We start from the raw sequence: 22,812 nt of genomic DNA on the forward strand, positions 1-22,812 counted from the left end.
TTGATATTGAGACGTTTTATTGAGATTTTCAATTAACAGTATTGGCCAAAAACAAACATTGCAATTCAAATCATATCATGGCATCAAACGACTTCAGATGGAATATTCGGGCTTGCTAGATGTTTCAGAAAAGATCATTTTAGGGTTGAGAGGTCAGGTTGCAGAAAACAGGAGTTAACGGAGAAGAGCTATGTTGTGGCAATGGTGTATTTGTCATTCATTTGGAAGTAGCTTTAGGAAAAGATGGGAGGTCCGGCACATGCACCTGGTGTTTTATTGCCAGGCAGCAGGAAGGGAGTATTTTATTGGGGGAGGAGGGCAGGGAGAGCAGACATAATCATACACAACAAGAAAGGATCAGGAATCATTGAATTGGCTCCCTGCAGAGGACGATTTCAAGCTCTCCGCGATACAGCTTCCCTCCGTCAGACAGGCTCATGATGCTCTGCTTGTAGACTGTCAGGTTCTTCAAGTCTGCCTCCTGGAGGACAAGAGGTGGCATGATAGGTTACGTATGATTGGCTCTGGAAAGTAGAATGTGCATCTCCTGTCAAAAAACTAAACACATTAGTCAAGAAGAAGACTTCATTTGCATCCCAGTTACTGTGTACGGTATATCGTCGCTGTCCTGTGAAATCACTTATGTCCAATTTTTGGAAAAAAAAATAATTTTCACATTAATGCGATGTTTATAATGCAGAAACACCATTCATGTAAAAAAAAAAAGTGTTTTTCACAGGACAGCGACGATATGCAAAATTTGCATATCCGCAAAAAAAACAAAAAAACAAAAAAACAAAACAAAACAAAAAAACCCTCTGTGCACTCATCAGTTTAATGCCTTTTAATGCTTTTCAATGACCCATGGAAAGTAGCCAATTGGAATTTTCATTTATTTACATGCATTTGGATAATATGCATTTTGTATATTCATTGTGGATTTACATATATTGTTTTGTATTTATTATTTAATTAACACACAGCAATTTGTGTTTGGGTAAATATTTAGTTTCTATCCTGTTTAATTAAATGTTTGTTCGCATTCAAATTGCTTTGTTCAAATGCACCGTGCATTTGATAGGTGCTGAGGAAAAAAGTGAAAGAGGTGTATTAGATCGAGGCCGTTCATCTTGGAAGAAGTTGAATAAAGAAGCAACACTTTGCACATTTGCACAAGCACTTTTGAATTATTTTAGCGAGGAAGACAGCAGAACTGTTACAACTATACCCAAGCTGTCCTAAGTCAATCAGTTGTCTTTTTTAAATTTCCGCAAACAAAAAGAACAAAAAATAGCCAATCAAAGCAGCTCCTTTCATTCTTTTTAAATGCGGCACGTTAGTCACACACTAAAGCGGGGTTATCAAACTCTGGTCCTCAATGGCCGCTTTCCTGCTTTCCTATCTCTCTTTGCTGCAACACACCTGATTAAAAGGATCAGGATCATTATCAGACACTTGCAAAGCTTGCTGATGAGCTGAGACCCCTGCACTAGAGTTGCAACATCTGCACCTAGAAATGGGCACTTGGAGACCGCCCCTCACCCATCATCGTTATTGTTCCTTAGCATAGATGTGCCACCCAGTGGGATGATTTAGAAAATACAGTTCAACGATTCAGAGAGTTTCATGCCCCCTGTTCACATAATGACGACTGAAATACATCACATATGCACCACATTCTGTAGCGCTTAGAATCTGTCTACTTGTGCCCTGATCAAATTCATCAAAACTGCATCAGACGAGCCATCCATTTTCTGTACTGCTTATCCGCACTAGGGTTGCGGGCATGCTAGAACTGATCCCAGCTGTCTCTGGGTGAGATTCTGGTCACCAGCCAATCACAGTGCATCAGACCAGCTGTACCAATAGTTAGATGAAGTCTGAGCAGATGTTAGTTCACACCGCTTTCTTCCACCAAATTGTCAACCAACCAGGCGCATTTCCAAGGACACACCCTTGCTGGACCGGAAATCACAGCTTGGCAGAAACGGGTCTACCAAATTGACAAACATGGGCAGCAAGCGTTGCGCTGATATGGAAATGAGGATACACCAACATTTGCGCCACAGCCTTCGGTGCGCTGTCTATGAAAATGCAGCCCTTAATATGTGTGTGTGTGAAAGAGTGATAGAGATCGGGTTGCATTTTCTAGGAGTTCACTATGTAGTGTGTATGTAAATGATGGACTGTTTGGCATATTTTGGTCCAAGAGACGAATTAGTTGTTGATAGAAAACTAACATTATTAAACATTTATCGAGCAGCGATATGAGCCCTCAACACCATATAAAGCCTGGCCCGGCAGGGGAGCTTCAGTCGAGTAGGCTGTGGCCACAAACATTTTCTAAAACTACCCGGCATCCTTCTTGCATCCGTAGCTAGCCTTGACGGAACGTGAGAAATGTGAGGGAGCCCATCATAACGTGGAGAGCATACAGGCATCTATGGTAGACCGTGGGCCGAACAGTGGTGCGCTTTTGAGTCCCTTGCTGACACAGCCCATCATGGGTACCATGATAGACGTAATACAAACATGAAAAAACACAGCAAGATCAGAATAGAGAGAAATAAATAACAAAAATTCCCCGAAACGAGTATGTAGTGTGAAAATGGTTGGGGAGTGCTGCTATAAAATGCAAAACATCTAAAGTGGATGAGGCATTTACGAAAGCTCTTGTCTTACCGTCTTGTTTGTCAGGCAAAGGTCTCGTAGCAGGGCGTCCAACTCCTGCTCATCAATGTAGCCATTCCCATCCTGAAATAAGGCAGCAGAAAGACACGTGCTGCTTTAATCCTTGTCTTCCATAACATTTTAAAAAACACATATGTCTATTTAAAAACTGTTCCTTGGGTAACTTAGCATTATTTTTTCCAACACAGAATGCATAACAGCATAATGCTCATAGAATATTTAAAGAAATTGTTATTAATAAATGTTGAGGTGGGTGCGTCAGTAAAGTTTGCCACTCCGTCATTCGCCAGCAGCCGGGCCAGCCATCATCGTCAGTCCGTCATTATTTCAAGCTGAAACAAACCTAATCGTCAGTCAGTCACTCTGTCATCGCTATGTTAGTGCTCCTGTCTCTTCTGCTCCTGTCTTCGCTAAATCAATATATTATACATTATATAATATTATTATATATTATTTCAAATTGACAGCGCCGAAAATCCACAAACCTAAATTAATTATTGCTCTCTACTCTAGCACCGGTAAGGCCACGGGCAAGCGCATCAGCGCCGCCCGCTTCCCCATCTGTTGCACACGCTTGACAGCAAGTCTGAGACACCCTGCGATCCACCCGGCCGCCCTGCCAGGGAGCCCACTGCCTCGTGAGTAACATGCTTGTCCCAAAGATTAGGCCATGCAAGTTTAAGTACACTCGCCCCATAAACTAAACTTGTAACCTTCCAAGCCTTTGTATGATCACAAGGACTCACCATTGTTGTTCTCCCCATCCGCTGTCCCGAAAGTTGCGAAAAGCACTCCTTCGCGATGATAGGGATTTGTAGTATCCAACCTGTACATCTTGCAGATGTATCTCATTATGTCCTTTTTATCAGATTGAGATGTGGACTGACTTGGACGGAATTTTGACTGATAAACGCAAATCTAATCACCGCTCTCCATCGTAAATCCTTTGCCTGCAGCCGCTATTATCCTGCCAGCATAAACAAATGCACACAGGATCACTCATGTGACATCCGGAACAGTAATGGTCAAAGCTGAGCGTTTCTGGCGGTGCGTTTCCACATATAGTCAAAGCAGTCCGCTCAAACCAACCCTGGTGTATTATATTCACCCCCGTGAACAAATACACGTGAGATAGGCGGCACGTGTCACTTCCGTCAGTGCTTAGTCGGTCATTTTGTTGAGCTTTCCCATCAGGCGTGATGGATTGACGGACCTTCTGTCAGTAGTGACAAAATGCCCACCTCTGAATAAATGTTCCACTAAGATATATCTTCGAGAGATGCAGCAAAAAGAATGACGATTTTTCAAATTGTCGCAAAACAATATGCGTCCATTTTCTGTTTATTCTGTTCTAAGATCGCAGAGAACTAAAAGAATCTGCTTTGTTTTTGTTTTCGAAGATAATCTGTGAATTCTGTTGACTGAAATTTCACAGATCTTGGAAAAAAAGAGAACTTTCTCTTTGACTCTTAGACTTTGAGGAGACATCTGGTCAAGCAGAGCATCGTGAGAAATCGAAGCAATCTGTGTAACGCTCGGCCATCACTGCACGCCATCACGCACTTGAGACTTAATTTGGGGCTCTGGCTGTGAGCCTTGTTAGGGTTCAACCGACCAGACACACCGTGCTCTGTTAGAGAACCACTGGCAGCAGCAGTATGTGCTCCTCAAGCAGCACTTACATCAGGATGATGACACTAATTACACACTGTTTATCCCCCAAACACGCACACACGGTCATCGATTCACACTTCATCTAGACTCTGACATGCAAGCACAAACAATGTTGGATAGCAGCTTCAGATTGGTCAAATTTGATTTGGTGGACATGAAGTTGATCTTTTGTGTCAGATGGACAGATTAATTTTTATACTCGGCTCATTTTAACTTAAACAGTCACCACTTTCCATTAAAAGTGACCTTGGAACTTTTTTGTACATGAAGAATGCAATTGTATAGGTGACTCCATTATTGTATTGCTTTGCTTGATTACACTGAAACACGGAGGTGGTGCAATGCAATCCCGAACGGCCGGCCTGTATCGTGGCCGATCGAAGCGCGTGACAAACCCCCCCCCCCCCCCTCCGCCCACCCCGCCTGCCTGATTAACTTTCATCCATTTAAAAAAATATATGTTATAATGTGTTCAAAATTGAGCTAAATTGATATTTTTAAAGGTGATATCTACTGTAATGATATTATTAAAGTCAAATTACTTTGTAAATATTCAATATATTATATAAATATATACTTTTAATGTTCTAGGCCATTCCTCCCGGCTGACGTATGCCGCAAAGTAATGCAATTCATTTCTGGTTTCGGTACTGTTTAGCTGTGTGCATTATTCATTATTATGTGTATTATGTTCTCTCCCGAAACGTATTAAATTGCCTGGTTCCACAACCTACCTTGTCGTAGTATGTGAAGATCGCATTGAACTGCTCACTCGTCAGCTTGACACCCTTTCAAAATAAAAAGATGATTCTACTTTTGCTTAAAGGTAAAAATTAATAAGCTAACTAATTCATAAAATACATTATAGAAGACTTTTTTCTATTTGTTATTTGCTGTACCCTACCTGGAATTTGAGCAAGAAATTCTCCTGAACAGGTAGAAGTCTAGGAGAGGGGTGAATTTAATCAGTGGACAAAATAGTTTTCATTTATATCAAGATGCAGACAATGTGTTTCAACCTAAACATTAGGCAAGGGAAGTGAAATTGCACATTACCTTGCCATCTCTGAAAGGCCCAGTTTCCCATCTCCATTCAGATCAAACATCCTGAGCTACAAAGCGAAGCAGCGTTGGGAAGAGGCAGAAGAGGAAGTTAGCTTATTCATAGGTTAATGCAGTCAGTATGATATCATGGTGAGCAATAGAAAAATAGATCGCAGTTTAGGCTAACTTTAAATTGAATCCAGAACTTTGCAAAGACGGTCAATGGAGGGACAACGTAATAGTTACTTCAAGGTGAGTTGGGATTTTTCACATCAGCCTAAATTAATGTCCATATTTACAAATAGTCATTGTATTGTACAGTATTTAAATAAAGTTGAAGAACATCTTCAATAGTTCTTAAACAGCAAGCTACTTTCAAATGCCGCTCTAATCCCCAACGTCATTGTTGATGTTTTTTCTTATGCAGATCTTTAAAGAAGATTTGCATTAAAGTGATGTGCTGAAGTGAAGCCATGTGTGATCAGCAACCCGCTTCACCAAATCAGGTCAGGTCACCTCTGGGGCCTCCAAGAAGTAGCAGATGTTCACACATCTGGCTTGTAAACACACAACCTGCAGGACACGAGCTGCCCAGACCACTCAGGCGTAAAATGGAAGTCCTCGGAGTAAAATTTACACAAAACATCACCTTTGATCAGACTAGACTTTCTATGTTTGTGTTCTTTGTATTCATTATGGTTTTTAAATAAATACAAATAATAAATCAAACTCAACATCAACAACTTAATTATATTTTATACCTCCTATTCTCCAAATTGTAACTACGAATTAAGTTTAGTTCAGTTTTGTTCAATACATAATCTACTTAACATAAATAATAATTATATACCGGTAAATAATAAATGTGTGTTTGCGAGAGCGTTCACACTTGGGAAAGAGCCTTACTATGGTCTGTGTGTACTCGTTAAGCTTCTGCTCGTCGTAGTGTCTGTTAGCCTTCTTCAAGAGGTCCGACAGAAAGCCCTGAGCGCACACACAAAAACAAACATTTCATAATTGCAGAATCGGTGTACAATGATCCTTTTCATGAGAAGGGTCTTGACACAATGTTTGGTCATATACTGCATGGTTTACTTCTTTATAATAACATTTAAAGTATATTTGAAACCATAAGGGCGAGTTAGCCACTTGATTAGGTCTTTAATTGTTATATACAAGTATATAACTGTAACGGGCAGTAGTAGATAAACTGGAATGTGCATTTTCACTGTTGATTCTTTGTGTTTTAAGAGTTTTGATGTGATGGATGGATGATGATGATGATGATCAGGGAAAAACAAACCTGAAATACATAATTAAAATGAAAACTGTTGAAATCTGCAAAGGGATTCAAGAAAAAGCCAAAGAAACTAAAGTACATTGTACATGTTACTTTGACACAAATAGGTATAAACGTATATATTATTGTATATATATACGCCCAACCCCAGCCACATTTTCACATCTGTTGCCTACAAGCTCATATTTAAATTTTTTTTAGAAGCGTTGAAGGACCTATACCTTATTTGCACCTTGGAAATGTGATCCCATAACAACAAACACGCTTATGTAACCATGAGGTGACCCGGTTCGCTCCCATAGTACTTTGCTTAACAAAATTTAAGGAAATGTTTTCTGCAAAGTGGATAGTAGAAACAATACTGATTGCTTTCATTTTGGAAGCGTCACCTGAAAACGAAACGTAAACAGAAAATGTTGGCTTCACTCAAACATAATGTTGTTGTTTATCAAAGTAGTTGTAATTCCAGGCAGGAATCTCAAACTAAGGAGATGTGCAGTTATTGACTGCCAAGGATTTTCATCCAAGCATAAAAAGGGATTCTTTTTTTCAACTGTAAAATTCAATAACATTAATTGTATTTACAATTATACCAATTTATCCAAGTTGATCATCTAAAATTGAGGTACTCTGCAAATAATGATGTCATTGTCAAATTGCAGTTCCATTGAAGTGATTTATAAAGGCCAAATCACAAAACCATCAACCTGAAAATGTTGAAATAAATCTGGACCTTATTGTAAGTGACCAGTTCAAAACTTTCGCCACCAGTAAGTACAATGCCCTCCCTCTGTTCATAAGGTAGGTATGTATTACTTTTTCTTTTTTGGTGTCCAGCTCTTTGTGAGTCAGACTACTCAATTCAAACCCAATATGTGCACAGAGGATTGTAAATGACACATTTCATACCCAGAGATGGGCATTCCGTCCCATGGATGGAACGGTCCGGACGGACACCTCTTTGGTGGACTGACGGACAAAGGATGAGAAGTTTTTCAAAAAAGGACGGACTGAGCAAGGACGGAAGTGGGTTTTCGTCCGTGCCTGTAATCGTCCCTAACCGGGTCTAATACCGAATGACGCTTTGTGTTGTGTGTGGTGGGGGGGACTGATGGACGGGGTCGGCGGTCAATTTTTTTTAAAAATAAGGACGGAGGGACGATGGCGGAAGGGTGCCCAGATCACAGATGGAGGACAGACCGGCCAAATAGGGTAAAGTGCCCATCTTTGTTCATACCTCTGGCTATTGTGTCTATCAAATAAAGCAATTCCTCCTGAAAACTCATAGATACAGTAGTTGGTTATGAAACATTGTATGGCAAGCATGGCAGCTGCAGCTAATTACTGCACAAACAGATTACCGTGTCATATTTCTCATCCCTTCGTCCATTTTCTACAGTGCCTAGCCCACATGACTTTGGGCAACCGCCATGGTCGCAGATGATCCCAAGTTACGTAGAGACAAACAACCATTCCCACCTATGAACAATTTTAACCTGACATGCATGTTTTGGAGGTCTGGGAAAAAACAGGAGTACCAGACGGAAATCCATGCAAGCAAGAGGAGAACATGCAAACCTGCAACCCCCCACACACGAGGACCTTAGCTGACAATCGATCTTGGGACCCCTTGACAGTGAGGCAGATTGTAGGATCTTATTTCTCCTTAGCTAGGTATGTCTTGTAGCATAGACTCAAGAGTGGTTGAACTGAAATACTGTATGCTTAAAATATCCATTTGTGTTTGTTTTTTAGCACACACATATATATGCATAGGGATGGGGGAGTACCAATACCAAATACCAACTATAGCTACTGGGCCAATACTAGCCTTATTTTCAAGTACTAGATATTCGCGACGGCAGCCAATATAAATGGCTGACAGAACGTTTTCATAAGTGAACTGTTTGTAAGTGGACCTTCCGTCATTAATGACGGAGTGCCACTTGGCCAAATGAAGAAAATAAAAACGTTTTGATCCTTCTATGCTGTTTTTGTATTCAACACATTACATGAGCAACATATCAACACTTTATACATATTTACGAGTCACTCCAAATGAGTGTGCAAGGTAATGGTGGGTGGGATGAGATGCACTTGGGATGGTCCACTCAGGTTCATGGTTGCATTGGCAACGTTATAAAGTGTAATAGTGTTGATCGCATTGACTTTAATTTAATCACACTTGAAACATAAAGCATAAAATGGACATATTTGCTGCCACAAAAGTTGATATGTTACACGAGTCAATGACGTGACGCCATCTTTAATTTGTCAACATTTGTTCCTTCTCCCAGCTCGCTCCTCTGTGAATCTCCTCGTCTTCTCTAGGGATCTCTGGTGGGATGCGCTAACATAAATACGAGGAGGAGAGAGGACTTAGAAAGACGCAAATAGAGAAACGAGATACCATACACATGAGAATATATTTAAACACTGCGCCGGTTTTGTGCACGTGCATGTCACTTCACGCATTCCATTCACATAAGAAGCCATCTTTGATTTTAGAATGTAAACGAATACATAAAAACATTGGATTTAACAAAAAGTCCCGGTTGAGCATCATGCTCTGCAGTGTGAATGCAGCCTACAAGGAAGTGCTCTGTGATTTCCTTCCAAGCGATGCACACGCTTTCGTGACCGCCGGAGAGGCAGTCTTTGGCAACGAGCCAGCCTTCTCCTCCTGGGCCAATGGCAGGCGGCACGATGGGGGAAATTTGGATCTGGGCTCATTCCCCCATGTCAATGCATCACCATTGCTCCGCACATGCACATGCTTGCCTCATCATAGCTCACCTGTTTCTGCCGTGTTGTTTTGGTGACAAAAGTCTTTCAGACCAAAATTGAAAATAAACTTTTGGACACCTTTTGGACTGTTTGTTTATTTATTTATTTTTTGTGCATTCCTAATATACAATGGTGGGCACGTCTCTCCATCATCATTCTGTCAGTCATCATTCCATCATTATTTCAGGCCACCCAAGTCCATTGTCGTCTGTGACAGCCAGCTGGCGTCGAAAACGTATGCCACATGAATATTTTTATATAAAGCGGTATTGTTTAATTACAGTAGCTGCTGCTGGTGTAGCTATGGGTTAGAGTTAGCCCGTATGTTATAATTAGGAAGTAAAACATTATAATAAAAACTGGTCAAAAAAGTATAATCAGCCATATTAAAATGACATATCTATATATTAACAAGAGGAATGTGGATCACAGTTGGCATTAATGCTATCAGTTGAAAAATAGTTGCTACAATAGGCAGGAAAAAAAAGCACTAAATATAGCGACAATATCTTTAAGTATACGTACAACACTGCAGAACATTTGATATTACTGTATACTGTATGTGTGATGTGTATATATATCCATCCATCCATTATCTATACTGCTTATTCTCACAAGGGTGGCGGGGACTGCTGGAGCCTATCCCAGCAGTCTTCGGGCAGTAGGCGGGGGACACCCCAAATTGGTTGCCAGCCAAATGCAGGGCACACAGAGACAAACAAACAGCCGCACGCACAATCACACCTAGGGGCAATTTAGAATGATCAATTAACCTACCATGCATGTTTTTGGGACGTGGGAGGAAACCGGAGTACCCAGAGAAAACCCACGCAGGCACAGGGAGAAAATCCAAACTGCACGCAGGGAGGCCGGGGCTGGGATCGACCTCCGAACTGTGAGGCAGATGTGCAAACCAGTCGACCACCGTGCCGCTGTTGTGTATATATATATTTTTTTTCCTTCTTTTTTCAAATGTATATATTTTTTTATATATGTGGGTGGTACATGTGTATGCATATAAATATACAGTATAAACCTCATGTATATAGTTAAACAGCACTCAACCCTACTTTGTAGTTAAGTACCCACATCTGCTATCATTCTAACTGGGTAATTATGAGTTTACTATCACAAGTACAAGTAGGAGATTGTTTGTCTAAAATGCTTTTCTCTCTTTTTATTGGTGTGCACCAGTTGACAGCTAGACGGTAACAACAGAAACCATTACAACTGAATAAAAATCAAAACACAAAATTAATTTTTTGTATGCCAGTGAGAGAAGCAAAGGAAAAGCAAAAATAATAGTCCACAAAAATGGACAAGCAAAGACAATATAAATAAATGATGAACACGGCCACACGTGTGGGTGTTATTTTTACAAATTACTGACTAATCTAAAGTGTTGAAAATGGCTTGCTCTCTATGACGATTGAATGGTAATGATTGAAATTGAACAAGCATTTTTGGGGGCTCCAGATAAGTGATGATTTTGGAGGTTTTGGAGGATTCCGCCTGACGCCTGCGATATGTATATGATGGAAAAGAGTGGCTGGTTATAACAATTTAGGCCGAATGCTGTGCTCAGAAGATTGAGTGAATGAGGGGGAGGAGAAAAAAAAAGACAAATAAAAAATTACAATTCATGACCATCCAAGAGTTAAATGTGTTTTTGGTATGGTTGCAACTGTGTTTAATGCCATTTCCGTCATTCAAGTTGCCATTGTTTGGTAATCTTATTAAAATCTAATTCAAACCTTCAATTCGTTGGCTTCAATGTAGCCACTGCGGTCTGTATCGTATCGCCGCCATGCCTGAAAGAAATGGAGAAAATAAAAATTACATTTGAGTTTTTATTTTGCTTCCAGTTTGAACTCTTTGGGACCTATTTTCATGCTGGGTGCAAGTCTAGCGCAAAGCACAGTCAAATTTAGGGCATAGGTGTAGTTTTCTTTTACTTTAGTATTTTGCTAGACTTTGCACTGGTAGAATTGGGCGTTTGTGCCTGTGTGCAACATTGTGGGACAGAAGTAGACGTTTTCCTCCCCAATCTCAGTATACTTATGGCATCCCTCATTTGAATCAAATTCAGGGCGGTCATAGCGCACAACCGAGTATGCTGTGACTGTCATTGCATAAAAAGAAAACCACCCAACCATCTTGGGAGCGCAGAGCACTAACCACTGAGCTAAAGGTCCGGGCCTACGGCTCGCCAAGTATCTCTCAGGCTGGTATCCACTATACACAACCTTACATTTTCATATTCAAGATGTGGACGGACCATTCTCAAAGTATACGCCCCCTGTATCCCAGCAGGATGCCCCTTCAACATGCACGTTAATCTATTATTGATCAGCAGATCAACGTGCACCTAATATATTTACGTTGACCGTGGGAACTGGGGGTGGTGCGGGATGTGCAGGCGCTGTGTGGATGCCCCCTCCCAGCTGGATGCCTGGGGTGCTAACTATTATTTTAAATGATGATGATTCTATTCCATTCAATTAATTTCTACAATGATTCAGACTAGGGATTGGCTCACGCTGGTGTCATATTTATGAATGAAATACCATGAGCGCCACCTTTGTCTGCCTGCACTTAGCTCAAATACAGCAAAATCGCGTTAGACCACCTGCGCTACAAAATAGACCTTCATTTAGCCTGTCTAAAATTTAGTCCACTTTTTGTAACCAAATTTACAGATGCGCTGGGGGCGAGGCAGAAATGGCCAGTGAGGCACAGCAAGCTGTTAGCAAATTGATGGATGAGTCGGGGGTGAGGCAACTCTGTGTGCCGAAACGCCGACATGAACATGGCCCCAAACACGCTGGACTACACTTGCGGTTGCATGAAAATGAAATTATGAGTGTTTTTAAGACGAGGGCCCTGTACCAGTCTACCAAAATAGGACCCTTTTTGTTTAAACCCCAGTAGAGTGTGTTACAAGCTGTGAAGAGACATTGTTCCTACAGGAAAAAGAAAAATTCCCATTCCCACTAATATACACAAACAAAGGAAGCAAGGGACAGAAAGTTACAGGCAAGACAACGACAGTGATTTTAATGAGTGTTTTAATCTAGTAGCTGTCCATGTCCAAAGAAGGACTCCTTGTCAAAGATGGATGGTCCTCCCCCTTTCTCATCTCCTCTCGTCCCCATCGCTCCCCTTCTCGTTTGCTTGGTTCTGCAGAGGAGCTAGCAGTGTTCTTATCCATTATACATGACCCTGAAAATAGAAGGTCCTGGTTTCTCATTGTAACCCTTTCAAATCTCTTTGCTCACTTTCTTCTCTACACACCCTTCAACAAGGGACTGATTAGACCTGCTTTCTTGTTTTATGTTTTCAAGCTCTGGCTCTCAGCTTCCCAACGACATTTTATTAAGTTTCTTCTGTGACTGTTTGCACTCGTCCATCCTTTGTATCCTCCAGACATTCTCCTTTACTTGCCCTGCCTCTTTCAATCCATTATTTCCTCTGAATGACACCGGGGACACATTTCCCGCTGCATGCAATTGGTTCATAATTGGATACATTCTTTTGTTGCTGCAAATCTACTACAAAATCTGCCATATTCTTATCTTCAGCAGGGATTTGGGTGACTAAATTATTTCATATTCCATGTAGCTTTCAATGCTCTGAGGACAGCTTTATGTTACTTCTACAATCATTTTTTTCGACACAATACAATGATCTTTTTTTAATTTTGCACATAAGTAAAACACAGGAAAAAAAAAAGAAAACTAATATTAAGTAACTACAATTAAACAAAAATTAAGTGTTTTTGAAAAAAAAAAATCATAAAAACTAACAAAGCCGCCCAGAAAACGAATTTTTAAAACAAAACTCAAAACGAAATAAAAACTACTTTGTATATTGTACAATTAAAATTTCCAAACTATAATAACCCTGATGTTATGATACTGTGTCTGGGTTTGGGTCATTCCCTCCTTTATGTTGCTAGTCGCTTTGTCCTTTATTTGGTCACAAAGTGTTGGCTGTGTTTTTTCTGTATGTAAGCTGGAGTTACTCACTTACACATTGTCAGAACGTTTTGCCTTCCATGCCCTGCTCTGCCTTACTCGGAATTTTTGCATATAAAGACTTTCCCATTTTTGTCTCATGTCTGCTTTTGGGTCCAATTCCTGCTCCAACCGTGCCCTGATACAAACATAAATATATGCATACATACAGTACAAACATACATACGTACAAAGAGCAAGTCGCTAGTTGACACATACATGGAAAAGCAGGAAAATGTGACCTGTTACAATGAATGAATGAATGGCAAAAGTACTGCAAGTCTTTAAGCCAAGTCTTCTTGAGACCGGGTAGCATAAGAAGATAATAATAAATAAAAATAACATTAATAAACAAACATGCTTACCGCCATGAACTCAGCACTGGAACTGACAAATTGTCTGAAGCAGAGCAAGAAGTTCTCTTCAGTGGGAAGAATCTGGGCCAGCTACAGAGATAGAATGACATAGAAATGGAAGAGATGAGAACAAAAGAGTCAACCCTCTTAAGCGATAGTATCTGAAACTTTTTGTCTGTAAAGTTGCAAATGGATAATGAAATAACCAGAGATGGGCATTCTGTCCTGGACGGACGTAGGATGAGAAGTCTTTTAAAAAGGAAAGTGGGTTTTTGTCCGTCCCTCTATTCGTCAATAACCGGGTCAAGTACCGACTGTTGTGTTCGGTTCTTTTAAAAAGCAAGACCACTGTTCTCTTCTGCGATACCACAGAGCCACCTTAATTAACTGCATTCTACTTGTGTGTGTAATCTGGGATAAGGTATGAACTGGGCATAGGAAAAAGGTGCATAGCAATTTTGTTTTGTTAACTAACTGTTAACATTTAGTACATACCTTAACCCTTTGCATGCAAAGTATGTCCTTGTCTGGGACATCTCTAGAGCGTAAAAATCTCTGCGAGCACTGACGTACACTCAACCTGGAAGTGGAAGTATTTTGTTTCCTCCTAAAATAAAGTTGTGTCATTTTGCAACCAAATAATTATTGCAATCAAATAATTATTGCAAAATAGCGCAATAAAAACTGAAACTTATTATAACACAAAAGTTTAGCAATAAAACACAATAGTATTGCGTTATAAAGCAATCTTAAATATTCTCGAGATGTCCCCTGGCGGGCCCCCGGTCTAGTTAGTTTGTTTTGGCAGCTAAATGCTATCTTGGTTAAACAGTTGTAAACAATTCAACAACTCACGGTACTCCCAGCCGCTAAGTGAATGTGCATAGGAAATTAGCCAGCTCTAAATAATGTGTGTGTGTTTGGGGCAGGTGCGCGATGACGCAATGTAAGGATGGAAGCGCTTTGAAAAGACAAGGACGGACAGGGGCGGAGGACGATTATTTTCATGAATAAGGGCGGAGGGACGATGACGGAAGGGTGCCCAGGTCACAGGGGGAGTACGGAGGACAGACCAGTAAAAAGTGCAGAAAAAAATACAATTGAGTTGAGTTGAGTACCAATTGCCACATTTTGTCAACATCTATGCAGAACTGCGCTGTTTGTTGATTGATGAGTTGATATCCGCCCGAACACAGGTGCAGGCAAAGTCTTAGCCTTAGTTCTACTGGACCTGAGAACTGCCTTTGAGTACTGAGTGCTCAGTTACAAGTGTGAGTGCCTTAGATAACTGTTTGCTGCAAAAATGGGATGGAATGAATACCCAGTTGAATAAGTAAGCGAAACGACATGGCGTTCATTCGTCTGTGTTTCACTGCCATGCTTGAAGTCACTGGACCAAGAGGTGCGTTGTGTTTACGGTTCACAGCTGAGGACGGTGACGTCACATGTAAAGGGAGTGTGCAAAGCTCGCACGTATATATATTTCAATGTCTAATAAAGCTGCCAGTCGGAGATTTCGAAGCTCATATGGACACAGAAAAATACAAAAATTTGTATGAGCAGAGTATATGTAAAGTTGACTGAGTTCCTTTTCTTAGACACGGCATGATCGACAAGAAAACAATTAGGAACAAGAAAACTTAAGACTGAAGGGACTTTTTTCTTAAATTAATATCCTTGTGAGACTACTGTTTTATTTATTACATTGTTACAAAAGATAGTAAGAAATATTTTGTTCAACCATTTTTTTTCCTACGAAGAGGTATTATTTAGAATAGATCAAGCATTTCACTGTGTTATTTATTTATTTATTTATTTTGGTATTGTACTGTGCTGTACTGTATTGTAAAAAGGTTTGGGACCACTGGTCCAAACATTCTCTTCTGGAGCATTTCAAAAACATTTAATGTTTCCTCTGCACATGCCATTTAAATTTTTTAGTACAAACTTCTATGCAGAATAACAGGCATCCACCCAGTGTCTTACCTCTGACATCTCAATTCTTCCATCTTTGTTCTTGTCAAACTTCTGCATGAACTCTTTCATCTTTTCTCTGAATGTTGGGTTTGAAGGGTCCTTCAAACATAACATATAACTAAGTAAAAACAAAATGTGAGTGAATGTTTTATATGAGAGCCTACTTAACTCACCACGCCAGCTCCCCTCCGGGCGGATTCCAGCTCCCGAAAAAAACCCTCCAGCTCCTTCCCTTCGATATAACCGTTGCCTTTTAGAGAAAAAAGACACAAAAACACAAAATGAGTGAATGAAATTCAAACAAATGATAAACTCAATTTTCAGTGGTTCAAATGCATGTATGTGTGATACTTGTAAATACTTGTTAATATTATTAGTATTCATAAGAATAAGAATGATAATTATTATCATTATTTATATAACATTTTTATGTTAATTCGTTGCTTCCGTTCTGTTGTATCATGTTGTAAAGTGCTTTGTTACGACTCTAGCTGTTATGAAATGCGCTATATAAATAAAATGGTATCGTATTGTATATTGTATGAGGCTACTTGGATTTGTATCTACTTATTATAGTTTTTTAACTTATTGCAATTTTTGTAGTGGTACCACACTTTTGGGATCAAAAAAACCCCAAAAGCTCTTTCTCTAAAATTTCAAAGGTTGACCCTAAAGGTTGACCGTAGATTTTGATCAACTGTTACTGTCAGGTGTCTATTTACTGTTGGTCCACACAACTTATTTTCCACATCCATGAGTTTTGTGTGATCATCAAAGAAATGAAGACAGCATGCTATAGCAGCTAAACGATGGTGGCAGGGGCAACGTTCCCATCACAATCCTAAAAACTAACGATTATCCAAATACTTTGGACCAAGCTGTATACTTTTCATAAAAACAGCTTTCCATTCAGACAGACACATCTTCTGCACAGATATGTCCAGAGTGCCCATTAAATCTCATGTGTGCATCTTGGTATCGATTCAAACATGAGCCTTTTACCAGTCACACTCTTCCTTCCCTTCTCACTCAATAGATTAACCTATTAAATAACATAAAGCGATGCATGCGCATACTGGCAAGCTATTTGTGGAAAATCATCTTGTAGTGTTTTGAACGTAATGATCCTAAGGTTGGTTCTCTTATTCCAGAGGTATCTATGTATAGACTCATCAGTGAGTGGAGTGGCAAAGAGGGCAAAGGGGAACATGAGCAGCCTCTGATTTGTTTTCACATCTGTGAAGCTTGTGTGTTAAAACAGTTTCAGTGTTGTTGGTGAACTAGATGTTGTTCATCATGATAGCAGTAGTTTATCTAACCATCAATCCATTTTCTACCACTTACTCTGTTGGGTCATGGGGCAGCTGTTGTCTCTCGCAGCTGAATTTGGGCATAAGCCACAAATTACACTGAAATGTCCATCAGTCAATCACAGAGCAGGCGTACTATACATTACGCCTTATTTTTATTCTGAGTGTTCTTCTGCCAGGAAAATTGTCATTCAGAAAGCAAATAACGGTGCTCCTTTCACCAAGGTAGTATACTGTATGTGAATGTGTGCCAACATTTTCTTACCAGGCCCGTCAAATGACAGGATAGATGGCTCCAGACGATTTGATAAGCTGCTTCTTTAAAGCCCCGGAAGGCAGACGAGCCTCATTTAACATTAACAAAGATTATTATGTCATCTACTTTCTCTCCTCTTCCTTAAACTTATCATTGCATGGTCTCATCTTCTCCTCCATTCTACTGACATTTAGCGGCTTTGTTCTATACACAAACATTGTGTGTGTGCACGAGTTTGTGAGCCTGTGGGTGCATGCGTGGGTGTGTGGGGGTTGGGGGGGGGGGGGGCATTTATGTGCTCCTTAGTGATGTTATCACAACTCATAACTGCTTGCTCCTGCTGCTTCCATAAGTAGGACAGCCTCCCTGCTATGAAGCCTCTCTCCTGTAGGTCTTACTGACATTTAGCTCTCTGGGGAGAAGTGACCTCAGAGACAATTAGTGCACGTACATTGCGATTAAATACAAGGGAAATGGCATAAGATGTCAATAAAAAATGACTTTATGAATGCATTTCCCCAGGGTGTACAGTGGAAAGAAAGAATAGACCCATATACAGTATCACTGTACCATACATATATGCATGTGTTTTTTGTTTAAGTCTGCATATAGAAATGTTCATTTCCAAGACTTACTATAAACAGTTTCTGGTTTATCTCAGTAAGAGATGCACTGTACAATATGGTGCATGCTAATTAGACTGTCAGCTGGGGCAAACTCTACTGAGATCACTTTTCAGTCACTTTCACAACATAAACTTCTCATTTTGGGTTGATATCAGGCCACTGACCTGGTCATTGATAAAAATTCTATTTTGTTGCCTTCAAAGCATTTCCAGTTATTCTTTGTAGAAGAAATGGGAGATGACACAATCCTATCCATGATGAAAAAAAAAGCAATTCAACCCAAATCAAGAATGTCCTGGGTAAAATTGTCCTCTTCATGTCAACAATAAAATTAGGTCTCCCTGAATGTAAACAGAGAAGGTTTGAAACAACTGCAGGTTCATCATACTCTGAGTCTAATACAGTCTGAGTTGATCTACTCTGAGGTAGGAAACGCTTGAGTTTCCGGTTCCAGAACAGCTGATAAAAGTGAAATATAATGAAAAACGAATAAAAGTGAAAAAAACTAAATAAAAGTGAGTAAATTCAATACACCAATTTTGTTTACTCAATTTTATTTCTTCAAGTGGTTGCACGAAACATAATCATCTGAATACAGACACATTTATTTGGTAGATGTATAGTCTAGATTTCTTTAGTAGATGTATTGAAAAAAATACCTTAATCCAGATGATTATATTTCGTGCAACCACTTGACGAAATAAAATTGAGTGAATTCAACAGAAACTTTTTTCCATGACACTGTGCCTAACGAGCTTTTCATATATTGACTCCGATTTTTCTTAATGACAGACAGCAGAACTACGCTGTGACAAAACTCATCTGGGCGAACTGAAGGAATGAGGAAATGAAAAGGAGTGGGTGGCTCTGAAAGAGGGCGGAGACAGAGGGAAACTCGAGATTCATTGAGATAAACCGTCAAGCACTCTAAAAACAGTTGTGTTAAAAATAACACAATTTTGGGTAAAAAATGAACCGATCAACAAATTGGGTCAATTTGACCCACTTTCTTGCTTTTTGTACAAAACAGCCCAAATGTTGGGGTTGTTTTGTGCAAAACTGCCCATTTTTGGGCGGCACTTGGTTGACTGGTTAGCACGTCCGCCTCACAGTTCAGAGGTCGTGGGTTCGATCCCGGCTCCGGCCTCCTGTGTGGAGTTTGCATGTTCTCCCCGTGCCTGCGTGGGTTTTCTCCGGGTACTACGGTTTCCTCCCACATTCCAAAAACATGCATGGTAAGTTGATTGGACTCTCTAAATTGCCCTTAGGTGTGATTGTGAGCGCGGATGTTTGTCTTTGTGTGCCCTGCGATTGGCTGGCAACCAATTGAGGGTGTCCCCCGCCTACTGCCCAAAGACAGCTGGGATGGGCTCCAGCACGCCCCGCGACCCTTGTGAGGATAAGCAGTATGATAATGGTTGGATGGATGGATGCCCATTTTTGGGGTTGTTTTCTGCAAAACAACCCAGAATGTTGAGTCAAATTGACACAAGTACTGGATGAGTCCTTTTTTACCCAACTGTTTTTAGAGTGTGTTCTCAATACAATCGAGTTTGTTTTTCATATTGACTATGAAGGCAGAAAGGCCCACAAACAAGACGCAATCAAATGTGGCTTCAGTGAAGGCCTGGGAAAGCACATTTGTGGACCAAACACTTATTTTTGTGATGGCAACAGCCTCTAGACTGCAGGCAGTAAATGACTGTAAAGAATTAACAGCATGTCACTTGGTCCAAAATGCTATATTTTTTTGGAGACATCTGAAATTTAAGTTAATGTTCTACCATCTATCACATCTTTGTTTTACGTCAAATCCATGATGGAGAATACAGGCAAAATTGCAACCACCTATTTGTACATATGTGACAAATAAAATACTGTAACTGGATTGCAGACTTTATGACACTGCTAAAACAGCGGGTGACTTTTACATACAGAGCTGAAGATTATAAGAACAAACTCTCACACATGAATGAGGCACTTGTGCAACTCAAAACCTTCAAAGTCTGCACCAGCCAGCAAGGTAAAAGGTTTGCAAAAGCACTTTAAGCGTACACACTCGTTGGGCTACTGCGTCACACATCCCAAGAGATGCTTGTTAACCTGCTTTTCTTTTGATTGAGTTTCTTATTCTAAAGCACTCCGAACGACGAGCAGTGCCATATAAATGCATATTGAAAGACTGTGTAAAGAGCATTTGGCAGTCAAAGGAACTTGCAGTCCAGCAATTTCAAATGTTTGTTCTCGGCGTGGGTGATTTGGATTAATATTCAAGATTTCATAGCCATCTTAACAAAAAATGTTGACAGCTCTATAATTAGCCGGCGGAAGTGCAGGTGTTTTTTTTTTTTTAAAGCTTTGAACGGAATGGATTAAAAAGACCTGACCGAGACAGCAGAGAAAGATGAGAAGGACGCAGCACAGAGGAGCTGCAAGATGCGGGCGCAATCCAGAAGAGATTTGATCCTGTGCCAACAGGGGAATATACGTGGTTTCATCATCTCTGGATGCATCGCCTCCCGTGTATTTTTAGCGACAAACTCTGTGATGTTTGCTCAATCTGAGCAAACAAATTAGCTCTCCTGTCTTTCTGCTGAGCAAGAAGACACTCCCACTAATGAGGGAAGAACTCACACACTGCAGCCAAATGTGATGATGCACTGGCCACATTTGATTAGCAAAGTAGCTTATTGCAAAGTACAATATGTAAAAAGAAAAAAAACATAGGACTCCAAAACCAAAACAGTGGTGATGCTGATATCCATACTCTCCAAGCAGACTATTCCACATTTCTCTGTGGAATAACTTCCAGCACATGAGCAGGCGTCGTCAAAACAGACTGTAGAGGATCAATACGCTGGGGAGTGTACGTGTAAAGCAGGTGAAATGGGCTTAGCCTTCATCATCTGCAGGTAGAGTTTGTGAGGATGATGACTGGTTGAAAAATAAGCAAAACTTTAAACTTGTAGTACTCAAATGGGAGATATTCACATGACAATCAATCAGCCTGCTGGCTCATTATTTTAATGTTCATTTGAGTGTTCTGGTTTCCTTTACTTCTAAAGAAAATAATTGTGGTTGCTTATTTATATTCTCAAGCCCGAAGTATAAGCGAGACACACACACGTATGTATATATATATATATATATATATATATATATATATATATATATATATATATATACATATGAACTCACACACACGCACGCACGGAAGGAGGGATGAAATACTATGGATGAATTACGTCATTGATAATTCCATGCGGACAGAAACTGGATCAATAAAACCTATGGTAAGGAGGCTTTTTTTCCATACTGCATAAATGTGTCACCTGACACTGCACTTATTGACAAATCGTCGACCAATATGAGTCGAAACTAAACCATCTAATCAGCATCACTCAAAAGTATTCACTTTAGTCTTAAATGATTATTTGCAATGTACATATCACACGAATCAAACCTAATGACTGTTTAAATGGTTATTGAAAAGCCGTGCATATTGTTAGATTGTATGCAGTAATTGCGCATTAGTGTCAATTAAGATGCATCATTATGTAATAATGCCCCCTCTAAATTCGCGATTCTTAGAAGCAGTGATTATCTGAATCTATGTGTTGAAATAAAATAAAGAAAACAATGCAATGAGCACACGCTTTGACCAATTATGATTCATTAAATACATTTTAACACTGTCTCCTTGTGAAGCCTCTTTAAGTAATACAATATAGACTTTTACCTTTTTTTCGCTGCATGACGGTATAAAATATTTACATTTTTTTTCACGCGTTTGATTGCATCACCATTGTTAAGAGCGCCGAACGTTGATGCCAAATACAAAATAACACAACTTGGACAAAAACGGCCTCACCATCGGCATCAAAATGTTTCCAGATGTCGAGGAACTGCGACGCGGTGACTTCGGCCAGGTGCAGGTGAGGAGGCTGTGCTTTGTTGGCCATGATGATCTGCGCGGATGCTGCACGTCTCAAGTCCGCTGCTAACTTTTCTGTGGCTCTTGTCAAACTCAAGCGTCGGACTCACAGTGGCGCGTCGCCGATCGCCTGCTGCTTTTTAACTCTATTCTAACCGCTAGGGGCGCATTTCGCACCTACATGATCTCATCACCATCCGTTCGATGGGCGCATGTGTCTCTTGCGGTGTCTTTTCCTGCAGCTCTGCAACTGTGGATGTGTGTGTGTGTGTGTGCGTGTATGGGGTGTGTGTGTGTGTGTGTGTGTGTGTGTGTGTGTGTGTGTGTGCACATCTAAGTGCCTGCCAGGGATTTGCTGATATGCGTGAGGCTTCACAGACATTAATTAGAGCTCACACACTAATCACATTTCCCACATTGTCTCCAGCAAGCAGTGATTAGCCCACATAATAAATGTAAATTCTAAAAAAAAAACAAAAAAAAAAACGTTTTCATTCATGCGCTCTACAGTATGGTAAACCATGGGAGAATGGGTGAAGAAAGCTTATACATTTTTATTTACCCCAGTTTACTACTTGGGACCCGTGATAATATTCAAGGAAAGTAAAAACCCTGTGACGATCCCATGCATCCGTTCCAAGAAGCATTTTCTTTTTGTTTGATACAACTTGTGAAATACATGCCTTAATATAATACAATTAACACACATATTTGTGGAGTAGACAAATGTGATTCACGAGATCTGCTACACAGTAAATTTCGTATAGAGTTACTCTAATCGAGGAAAATTATACTCTGAAAAAGACTTTATTTGGTCCCAGTCTGGACAGATTCAAATTTA

The 22,812-nt window shown here is 40.2% G+C and overlaps 1 protein-coding gene across 1 annotated transcript; it reads right to left on the reverse strand.

Annotated features, from left to right (window-relative positions):
- Positions 1–22,210, reverse strand: calb2a (calbindin 2a). The gene is made up of 11 exons (XM_086029539.1): positions 21,909–22,210; positions 16,019–16,095; positions 15,855–15,944; positions 13,878–13,958; positions 11,251–11,307; positions 6,316–6,393; positions 5,422–5,477; positions 5,270–5,309; positions 5,100–5,153; positions 2,683–2,754; positions 1–481 (listed from the first exon to the last, which is right to left on the reverse strand). Exons 1-11 carry the CDS (start codon positions 21,997–21,999, stop codon positions 365–367), a joined length of 813 nt encoding a protein of 270 aa, XP_085885665.1. The 5' UTR covers positions 22,000–22,210; the 3' UTR covers positions 1–364.
- Between the last annotated feature and the right edge of the window lie 602 nt (positions 22,211–22,812).

Source organism: Filicampus tigris, chromosome 4 (genome assembly GCF_054856515.1).
Source record: "Filicampus tigris isolate MCC_2025a chromosome 4, RoL_Ftig_1.0, whole genome shotgun sequence".
Lineage (NCBI taxonomy): Eukaryota > Metazoa > Chordata > Actinopteri > Syngnathiformes > Syngnathidae > Filicampus > Filicampus tigris.

Bases quoted from the DNA above. Each gene is read 5' to 3' on its own strand.
- calb2a (XM_086029539.1), bottom strand. From the start codon at position 21,999: ATGGCCAACAAAGCACAGCCTCCTCACCTGCACCTGGCCGAAGTCACC. The intron at 5,478-6,315 runs GTAAGGCTCTTT...TTCGCTTTGTAG, and splicing joins ACGAGTACACACAGACCATA to CTCAGGATGTTTGATCTGAA. The intron at 5,154-5,269 runs GTAGGGTACAGC...TTATTTTGAAAG, and splicing joins ATTTCTTGCTCAAATTCCAG to GGTGTCAAGCTGACGAGTGA.